At 38.6% G+C, this 10,751-nt stretch overlaps 1 protein-coding gene across 1 annotated transcript in view; it reads left to right on the forward strand.

The window, feature by feature from the left end:
* RDH10 (retinol dehydrogenase 10) overlaps window positions 1-10,153 on the forward strand; it is a 39,489-nt gene extending 29,336 nt beyond the window's left edge. The window contains exons 3-6 of the mRNA XM_001367865.3: window positions 4,495-4,593; window positions 6,366-6,511; window positions 8,483-8,614; window positions 8,753-10,153. Coding sequence (XP_001367902.1) covers window positions 4,495-4,593; window positions 6,366-6,511; window positions 8,483-8,614; window positions 8,753-8,876 — 501 coding nt within the window. The 3' untranslated portion in view covers window positions 8,877-10,153. The remainder of the gene's footprint in view (window positions 1-4,494; window positions 4,594-6,365; window positions 6,512-8,482; window positions 8,615-8,752) is intronic.
* The last annotated feature ends 598 nt before the right edge of the window (window positions 10,154-10,751 follow it).

The raw sequence follows: 10,751 nt of genomic DNA on the forward strand, positions 1-10,751 counted from the left end.
CAATTCACAAGAGCATGATTGGGGATTTCCTTCTGGCAGTGGTCATCTTCTCTGAGAACCATGATGATGTTCTGGAAATGGGCTCCTGCTAGGCAGCCAGCACTCAAGACTCAAACATGGGTTTTTGAGTCCTGTAGTCTTTCCACACCATTCAACCTTTTCTTAGTATGTAAAGGATTATGATTAAGCAAGGTCTTTGAAGGAGATAATTAAAAAGGAGGGCATCCCAGGCAGAGGCAACTGCATGAGTCAAATGAACAACAACCTGATGAGACAGATAAATAGAAGCAAAAGCTGTGAGTTGATTAGTACTGGAAGTTGTTGGGTTTGTTGGTTGGTTGGTTTATCATTATGGGCAGTGGACTAGAGTAGGCAGAGTACTAGGCTTGCAGCCAACAAGACAAACCAAAATATGACTTCTGACAGTTACTAGTTGTGTGACCAAGGGTAAGTCACCAAAACTATCTGAGCTTCCATTTGTTTATCCATAAAATGGGGCTAGTGCTGATAATAGTACATGAAGGTCTTTGTAAATTTGAAAGCATTACATGTGTCAGTTACTAACATAATTTTTATAGGTAGTCTGGGGGTTGGATTATCCAGGAAATTGAATGCCAAGCATAATATAGACTGTAGAATATTCAGTAAAAAGAAGGTTATTGAGTAAGGTGATGACATGATGGAAATGGTTTTCTAGTAAAATTAATCCAGCAACTTATGAAGGATTTACTAGGGGATATAGGGAAATTTTTCACCAGAATTAATAGGGGGAAATGGCACTGCTTTTGATGTGATTCCAGCAAGGATATGGTAGAACAAGTGCTGGATTTGGAAGCAAAGGACTTAGGTTCAAAACCCAATTGGAAGGTTCAAATCTCATGTGTGACCTTGGGCAAATTGCATCTTGTCTCTAGGCCTCATTTTTTTAAATGAAGGGGTTGGTTTAGATTTTTAAAGCATTTATTTTGCATCTACAGTATGCTAGGCACTCTGCTATATACTACAGATAAAAAGTGAAAAATGAAACCATCCTTGATCTCAGATATATTTTAACTGGGTAGACGTGCACATAAACTCAGGCATCTATACACAAAAACAGAAAGTATAGGTAATAAATAGGGTAAGCTAAAGAGCCTAATGTGAGGAAACAAGTTTGATTTTCTAGGCATCATTGGAACTTGGACATGCTTGGAATATGGCTCTGGAAAGATAAGCATTTTGTAAAAAAGAATAGTTAAACAGGCTGGTGGTAAAGGGCTGTTTATAGCAGTAAGATCCATTTGTGAGGAAATTGAAGAATCATGCCTAAGAAGTAGATGTAATGAAGAGCATTTGGTTGATGCTCAAGACAATGTATTGAAGAAACATATAAAATGTAAATAAAAATTTAACTCCTTGAGACCAGGAAGGACTATTTTGATTTTATATCCCTGACATACAGGATGGTACCTGGAACATTAGAGATGCTTAAAAAGTACATATTAAATGATTAAGTTATCACAATATGTGAATCTTAAAAACTACTCAGACTGTACTTTAGAAGATTTGATTTAGCTATTTCCTTATTGTAATAATGGAGATATTTGGTCTAACAAGAATCAGGAATGTCTTGGGAACTTTACATTACTCCACCCATACTTAGACATACTTTAGGGGAAGATAAAGTTGTAAACTCCTGATTGAACAATGAAGGTACTTAACTCATACCTTATAGTGATATTTTTAGATCTAATACAAAAGGTTGTTAAGTACCTATAACGGTTAAATTAATCACAAAAAGGTCAAGTAACTCACAAAAGGCAAGCTTAACAAAGAAGTGTGAAGTACTCAAAAGATATAATTTAACCAGAGAAGGTGAGAACTAAAGAGTGATGAGAACTAAAGAATGGGCAGTCCTGGAAAAAAAGCGTCTACTGTGATTGGTAGACGTAAAAATTTAGGGGAGGTGACATAAAATTCTCTTTAAAAGGAGGCTAAAAATCAGTTCAGGCAATTCAGTTCAAAGTGGAATTGGATTCTGAACTCAGTTCAGGAGATTGAGTTCAGTGGAGGACTGGATCCCAGCTTGGAGATGGTCTTGTGGTGAGTGATAAGACTGGCTCCCTTTCCCTTAGGCTCAGGGAGGCCACTTTGGCCAAGGCCTTTAATCTCTCTCTCTCTCTATCTATCTATCTCTCTCCCCCCCCCCTCCTCTCTCCTCTCTTCTCCTCTCTCTCCTCTCTTCCCTCCTCTCTCTCTCTCTCTCTCTCTCTCTCTCTCTCTCTCTCTCTCTCTATCTCTCTCTCTCTCTATCCCTCTCTCTCTCCCTCTCCCTCTCCCTCTCCCTCTTCCTCTCCCTCTCTCCCTGTCTCTCTCTCTCCCTCCCTCCTTTCCTTAATTCCTCTCTATATTAATTTAAATCTCCATAATTCCCAACTGACTTGGGTATTTTCTTATTTAGGAATCATCCCTGGTGACCAATTATTTATATTTAAATCAAAACACTAAAATTATCCTTTACAAATAGGAGAAAGAGAAGTAATTTGTCACCAATGTATACTATAGGCTGAAGTATACCATAGAACTGAAGAAGTCAATAGATGAGACATTTGGGGAAATCCAGCATGGATGCATGATTTTGTGATGATGGGGAGATTTTGACACTGGCCATCTACTGGGGTTCTCTTTCTGCTAAAAGCAGAATAGTTAAGATTGTGGTTTGCCTTAATGGTAATTTAATTCTTCCAAAAGGATGACATTAATTTTTAAAGTGGAAAGGATAAGAATCTTAGGGTTCATACAGCTTGTGATCAAGGAGAGGAAAGATATCACCTTAGATTTGGACAGAGTAGATTTCAAAGAGTTTATAATGAGGATAAGTGGGATCCAATGGCCTAATATAAGGGGGGTTGGCCCAAGAGAGAGAGAGCAAGCTCTCAAGAGTAAAACCCTGAAGATAAAGAGAAGTTAGTCCAAAGAGGAGCTACATAAAAAGAACCTACTGACCATTTCCAGATTTTTAAAAGACAAAAGATGGAAGATGGAATAGGTGATCAAGGATGAATACAAAAGACTGGTATATTCCCATAAGCATCTTTTTTAGAAGCACTGACACCCAGAATAGATGAGACTGATTAAGAATACTAAGGACAGAAAAAGAGTTTTTCATTTTTTTTTTAAGTTGTGTTGAAGGAAAAGAAAATATCAAAAAAAGGATAGGACTGCTACTGATTAGAATATTTATGACAGTGAGATGGCCAAACTACTCAACTCTTATTTTGCTTATTGTTTTATGTGCCAAGAAGAATTGTTCTTTGGAATGGAAATGATAGAATTTAGAAAAAAAAAGTTAACAGGGAGTTAAAACTAAAGATGGGTAAGATTATAATACTATAATAATTGGCACAATGAGTCAAATTGCCAAAACTAGATGGACTGTGTTTTCTGGTATTGAAAGAAGTAGACAATTAAAATGGAAAATGTAATGGAGTAATTGTCAGTGACTAGAAAGATGTAGCTACACTACATTAAAAGTTAGCTTTCAGGGGGCAGTTGGGTAGCTCAGTAGATTGAGAGCCAGATCTAGAGACAGGAGTTCAAATTTGGCTTTAGATACTTCACAGCTGTGTGACCCTGGACAAATCCTTAACCCCCATTGCCAAGTCCTTACCACTCTTCTGCCTTGGAATCACTACACAGTATTGATTCCAAGGTGGAAGGTAAGGGTTTAAAAAAAAAAGTTAGCTTTCAAAAGGAGAGAGATAATTGTTTTTCTGATCAAACCATACCTAGAAGTCTGGGAGCAACATTTTAGGAATGACATAGGCAAGATAAAGCTTATCCCAGTGGTAATCGGGTTTTGGAAACTATGTAATTTGAGAATGGGTCAGGTTTGGGTATGGTGGAGCAGAGGAAAAGGAGGATTTCCCAAATGGGCATCAGGCCAATGGTGAGTTTATAACTTCTATGAGCTGCAGAAGTTAGGTTATAGAGGGACTGAGTCCTGGTACAAAAGTGAGGAGTTGGGAACTGAACGGTAAAGGTAATAGGGAGGAATATTGCAGTATCAGGGTAGATGTGGTTGTATTGACAATAAATCTGTTATTGATCATCTTGAAGAGGTGAGATTCAATCATCTTCCTACCTTCTGATCGGTTGATCACATGCCCCTTGTTAGGCCACGGCTTGGCCAATTTAGATGGATACCTAAAAGAGCTGCTTTTAGCTGTTCCTACCTTTCCTTTAACATTAAAGCATGCATCATGATAGGTGATCATGCATTAAAATTCCATTAGTTTCAATTAATCCCAAGTCTTTGCCAATACAGTATTGCCAGTACAATGGGCACATTTATAGTGCCCACTGTCCATCTGATAAATACAGACATTTTTGATTTTCAGAATTGGAAAAAGAAAATATTTTTAAGCTCAAATTGAATTTCTGTTAGGGTTTTTGCTCTAAATGATTTTCAAATAACATTTGGAATAATTATTGACATTCAACTTTCTTTTTCAGACCACTAAAGCTTTTCTTCCTACAATGCTGGAGATAAATCATGGTCACATTGTGACAGTTGCAAGTTCCCTAGGATTGTTTAGTACTGCTGGAGTTGAGGTTTGTAAAATCATGCATCATTTTCTTCTGTTAAATCTGCATCTATGAAGTGGCAGGCCCACTTGTAGCAATAGGGCTAATGCTATTTACATATACATGTCATAGCCCATCAAGGACTCTAGCCACACAGGGGCTATGTCTCAGGATTTCTAATGTCACTAGTTACAGTGCACCATTTCCCTTCAAAATCTAGACTTTTATCACCACTGGCAGTGGTTAGCAGGTCCTCAAACCTCTTATTTGTTGGAACATTGTCTGTACCAGTCCTGAAGCAGACTGAAGGAGCAGGACTGATTGTTCCTGGGTGTCAAGGAGGTCAATGGCCCTGATTTGTAGCTGCTAATACTAGTGGCAACCAGGGAATCTTGGCCAGAGTTTGCCCCCCGAGGCAGGACACCCGCTGTCCCATTCCAACAGCACTTGTAAAGCGGCTGTAATGGGCCAGTCATCATATAGTACATGGGTGACACGAAAGAACAAAATGGGAGCAGCCTTTCCCTGACCAGGGGCTTAAACTCTGCTGGGGTGGAGAGGAGGGGGTATAACATGTATAAAGATGAATATATATACAGGATGATTTAAGGAGGTGAAGGCTAGCAGCAACCATCAAGGGACCCCAGAAAACTCCCATCAGAGACAGCAGTAGCACATGATACTTGGGCAAGCTTGCTCACGGTGATTTGTCCCTGTTTCAGTGCATCAGATGGTAGATGGGAGAGGCAGCTCATAAACCTCCAGACGTAGACTACCTTTTCCTTTAAAGTGACTTTCCTAATTAACATGCTAATTTTGTTTTTTTAAATACTTTATTTTCCAATTACGTGTAAAAACCATTTTGGCCATTTTTTTTTTAATTTTGAGTTCTAGATTCTCTCCTCTCCCTCTCTTCCTCCCTCATTGAGAAAGCAATCAACTTGATATAGGTTATCCATCGTGTCTTTGTTCATATGTGTGTGTGTATATATATATATATATATATTTATGTAATAAGGTTATACATCACATACTAATTTTACAGGTGAGCATGGTACAGTGTTAGTTGTTATTAAGTGTGTGAAAGAACCATTGTGCTTTCCCTGTAGAATTCTGTAAGATTAAGAAGAAAACATAAATGCAGAAGAACATGTAAGAGCCCAGACTGAATAAGACAGCTCTAAATCCAGTTTTATGAAGAAATAAATCTTTTCTACCATGGTCAGGGAGGTAAAAGCCCCTGTTCTTCCAGGCTTCAGGTACAGTTAATGTGGAAAGACAATGTGAGTTTCCTAAATTAGTGTTAATTTGAAGCCAAGCTACTTAATATTTTTTTATTTGAACTTTAGCTCTAAAAAAGCCAGACTCAAACAAGCTATACTCTGAGCTAGACTAGTCTTCTTTGTTCTAGCCTTAATTTAAACAAACTGGTTTTTCAGTCTCATTTACTGAACAAGAGACCATTTGTAAACTTTCCAGACACTTCAAAGGGAAGCTCCCTCCATCTTTAACTTTAGCTTGTTAGCTTTCATACAGTCTTTGTGGTAACTTCCCCAAAGTAATGTGATACTTAGTTGCTTTAGCCAAAAAAAAAAAGTGTTCATCTATTTCTGCTGTCATTGAAAATATTTTTTCTGCACTGACCCAAATCAAATATCTACCTTGAAAGTAGTTTCCTTTTCTTTGCTCATTCACCTGTAACATATCAGACATCTAACTAACGATAATAGAACCAGTGAATCTGCTCTGCTTTGATTCATGGAGATTACTTAATATTTCTTTTCTTGTCTCTAACGCAGGATTACTGTGCCAGCAAATTTGGAGTTGTGGGTTTTCATGAATCCCTGAGCCATGAACTAAAGGCTGCTGAAAAGGATGGAATTAAAACAACATTAGTTTGTCCTTACCTTGTAGATACTGGCATGTTCAGGGGCTGCAGAATCAGGTAAGAAAAGCCCATCTTTCTCCTTTTCTATAAAAGAGAACAGGAGGTGAGGGTGAGAGTAATTATTAGACAGTAACTGCTATTTTACACCTAAAAACTCATTAATACATATTAAAATTAAAGTACAGGACTAAAGCATCAATTGATAGTAGCTCACAGAAGTTTAATATGAAATTATCAAATGGGAAAATTGTTAGAAATGCACTCCTAAAGAGTCAATATAAGCATTATAGATTTCCCTTAAGCATTATTTTTTATTAATTTATTCATCTACTTGTTTTTGTTCTATTAAAGTATCCACATAACTCCCTCCTTGAGGTTTTTTTAAGGCCTCCCCTGTATTTTATTCAAAATGTCATTGGCTTGAGAAGGCTCACTCTCTGTTACAGATTCCCTTTGCTTCCAAAGGATAAAAAGCATACCTACCATGTCAGGACAGAATTTATCAAAATGCTTCAGTATTTCTGCCTAAGACAAACAAATGGAAGATTCTTAGAGGTTGTTTCTTGAGAAATAATTTAGTTTCTATTTTAGCATATGTAAGGGCAACAGTGGGCAGCAGTCTTCATGTTGAAGGGTTTTTTGTTGTTGTTGTTTTTTAATGCTTGCCTTCTGTCTCAGTAACACTCTTCTAAGCTAGGAGGATGAGGGATAGGCAAAAACAGGGTTAAGTGGTCTGCCCAGAGTCACACAGCTAGGAAGTATCTGCAGCTAGATTTGCACTGGATTGCCTAGCTGCCCCTTCATGTAAAGTTTTGATCACATAGAAAATGAGTGATGACAGCAGGGCAAGAGCACGCCCTTCTTACTAGCCTCTGATGCAGACTGCCTGCTTTTTAAAGAAAGGTGAGATGCCCTTCCTGACAGAGCAGCTCCGTGTCCCGGGGATCGCTGCGGCCATCTCTAACCCGAGTTAAGAACTGAGCTCCACAACCTATGACAAGCTAGATCGGAGGCTTTGAGAAGTTTGTTTAAACGACTTCAAGAAAGCCAACTGAACTTGTACTGCGCAATCAGGGCTTGTTCTTACCGATGTTGTTTTGTGACTCCAACCTTCCCTCAAACTGGGGGAGCAAGACTGTTACCACCTTCACCTGGGGGGTACAGTTAAATGCTCTGGCCTGTTCCTAGAAATGAGACAGAACCATGGCAAGAATACAGACATTCTGAACCCATCCCATTTTCTTTTTCACCTTTTAAAATTGTGTTTTTGTTTCACTGTAAATGCTTGGCTGATGCTCTGGGTCTTGAGTCACTCTCTTCAGCACTGAACACAGTGACAAGCGTGCGAGTGTGGGAGTGTAGTCGGCTTTCAGTCAGAAAGAAGAAACAGTGAGTTCAGAGTCCTGCTTTCTGCAAAGGTGATACCCATTCGGATGTGGCATGGACTCAAACATCGGGGGCACACGCCAGCCCAGGCTCCACCTCCCTTCCTCAGCCAGGGACAGAGTGGGTATTAGTGGAGGACAATGGAGAGGTGCCTTTATTGGGGGATGAGCACAGGGAGAAAATGGTAGTAGTGCCCGAGCACTAAGAAGAGGAGCTGGGGAGCCTGAGCTCTGGCCAGTCACGTCCCCTCACTCTGGACTTCACTCCTTTCATCTGTCAAATGAGAGGAATGGACTAAATGGCATCAACAGAATAAATGTGCTTGGACATCTTGCGAAAATAGCTTAGCATTTGTCCTTCAGTCATTTGAAGAAAGGCTCACCTTGCAATATCTCAAGCTATGCTGTTGCTCCAATAAATATTCGCAGTTTGTTCCATTCTGATGACAAACATCACCTGCAGATTTGGCATTCATACTTCACCGAAGGACAGCCTTACCTTTTGCCTTCTCTGGCTGGGCTATGAAAATAATTAGAAGGAATGTTTTTACGGTTTTTATAAAATTTGACTGTGTAGTAGAAAGCAGATACACTTACTTGGTTTTTGTTCTCACTGTAATTTTTTAAAATATACCATTTCTAGGAAAGAAATTGAGCCTTTTCTGCCACCTTTAAAACCAGATTATTGTGTGAAACAGGCCATGAAGGCCATCCTCACAGACCAGCCCATGATCTGCACCCCTCGCCTCATGTACATTGTCACTTTCATGAAGAGGTAACTTTTCTTGACTCCTTGCCTGCCTATGTCTTTGCATGCCTGCCTTGTCAGCTCAGATGTGTTCCACTCCAGATGTTTTCTGAAGTTTAGGTCCTATTTTTAAAATGATCTAAGAACTCTTAACTTCCTTTTCAGTATCCTACCTTTTGAAGCAGTCGTCTGTATGTATCGATTCCTAGGGGCAGACAAGTGTATGTACCCCTTCATTGCGCAAAGAAAACAAGCTACAAACAATAATGAAGCTAAAAATGGAATTTAAGAATCTTTTATCCAGATTGTCATCTGGAGCTGAAGAAGATTAAAATGTTTTAAGGTGATGCACGTCAGCATTTGCCATGACATTTTCTGGATTCTAAGCCTGTGCGAACTTTTACAAATCAAACATGGTTTTTGGTTGTTTTTTTTGTTTGTTTGTTTTTTTAATATAGACTGTAAATTAACTGACTAGAGTACTTGGAAAATGTGATAGGCAAAAGTGAACTTAAGTAGCTGCCAACAGTGTCCTTTAGCTAGGACATTAAAACAGTCTAATTTTTTTTAATAGAAATGCATTGTGTGCTATCTTCAGACTACCATTGTTGTTGAAAATGAAGAAAAAGTCTAGAGATAGTAACTTTGGTGTATTTCGGGTGTGTTTTTTTTTTCCTTCAAAATTTCTCCAGGATTTACAAATTCATACATTTGAGAACTCCTTCCAGCCAACTTTTTGCAATTTAAAAGAATGATGGCAGTACTATTCTCCTTACTTGTAGTCACTAGCCCCAATTTGCAAAGGTGATGGTTGGGCTGTTTTCATGTATGCATGTATCTTCAGCTGTTTGCAAAAACAATTTTTAAATCTCCATCTAGTCAAAGCTAAAATAATGTTCTTGAGTATTATGGTAGAAAGATGAACAGGTCTCTTCTTTTAAAAGTGTCAATAAATTTTCTAAGCCTAATTCCCAATTTTATATTTGAAACACTTTATTAGGTATATATCTATCCATCACTCTGGAGACCTAGCTTTAAGGAAACTTTACATTTTTCTACCTTTGAATTTTGCTGCATAAAGTGTCCTTCCCCCAGGAAGTTGCTGTATTTATATTTCTTTACCTGGCTTCATGCCTAAAGTATGTAGCAGCTCATCAAAGCAACAGTTTATATAAAATTCCCATTTTTGTGCCAACTACGATTAGTAAGGAAAAAAAAAATTTACTCCATGGAGTGTGAAAGGGTGTAAAGATTCTTCAGAAGTTTTATTCAAATAGTAGAACAGCAGATGACATTTTTACAGTATTTTTTTGTAAAGCAAACTATTTTGTGCCTTGAATTTGGTATCTGTGTATTAGTGAAACATTGTAAAAGTGAACTTCTACCTCTGTATCTAAATGTGTACCATTCACTTGTAAATTACTATAAACTATTCTGTGATTACTTTTTTAGAATGTCTCGTTTAAATAGTGACCAATGTCTATGGCTATAAAGAGAGCCATCTTTTATTAAATGATTGGGAAGTTTTGTAAAATACTGATTAAATCAAAAGAACTAACTTCCAGATTATGGACTGTATGCCTGCCAGTGATTAGCAATGCTGTTGGGAAACACTGTCTTTTTGCACACCAACTTCCACCTTAGTCTTTTTTTTTAAGTGTCCGGCAAAGATAATTCTGCTCAGTATATTTAACATCTTGAATGTTACTGTCTACTCAGGTTATTTTAAGTATTTCATACTGAATGTAGAAAAACAAGAGTTAGAAAAAGAGTAAAACTGCACCCCCACTCCCCCAAGCCACTCACATTCCATGAATTCAGTCATGCTTCAGATCAGCTCACCAAGACACTTGCAATGGGCTGGGGCAGAGCCTTCCCCAGTACCTGTATCAGAAGGCTTCTAGTACCTCATTGGTGAAGCTGTGGCACGCAGGCAGAGCCAACACTGGGGGAGCTTCGCCCGTTCCCCTCTTCCCAGCCCCCAAGGGTATTTTTTGGATGTCCTGCCCCATCTGTCCTGCCACCCAAAGTGAGCACTTTCTCCCTCACTCTCTAGTAATCTGGGGGGGAGGAGGCGGTGACAGACAGCTTGAATTTGCTCTCTGGGCACTCAAACTGGGAAATGGTTCACCAATCCTGCTCTAGAGAATTACCTCTAGATGTG

This window comes from Monodelphis domestica, chromosome 3 (assembly GCF_027887165.1).
Source record: "Monodelphis domestica isolate mMonDom1 chromosome 3, mMonDom1.pri, whole genome shotgun sequence".
Classification (NCBI taxonomy): Eukaryota; Metazoa; Chordata; class Mammalia; order Didelphimorphia; family Didelphidae; genus Monodelphis; species Monodelphis domestica.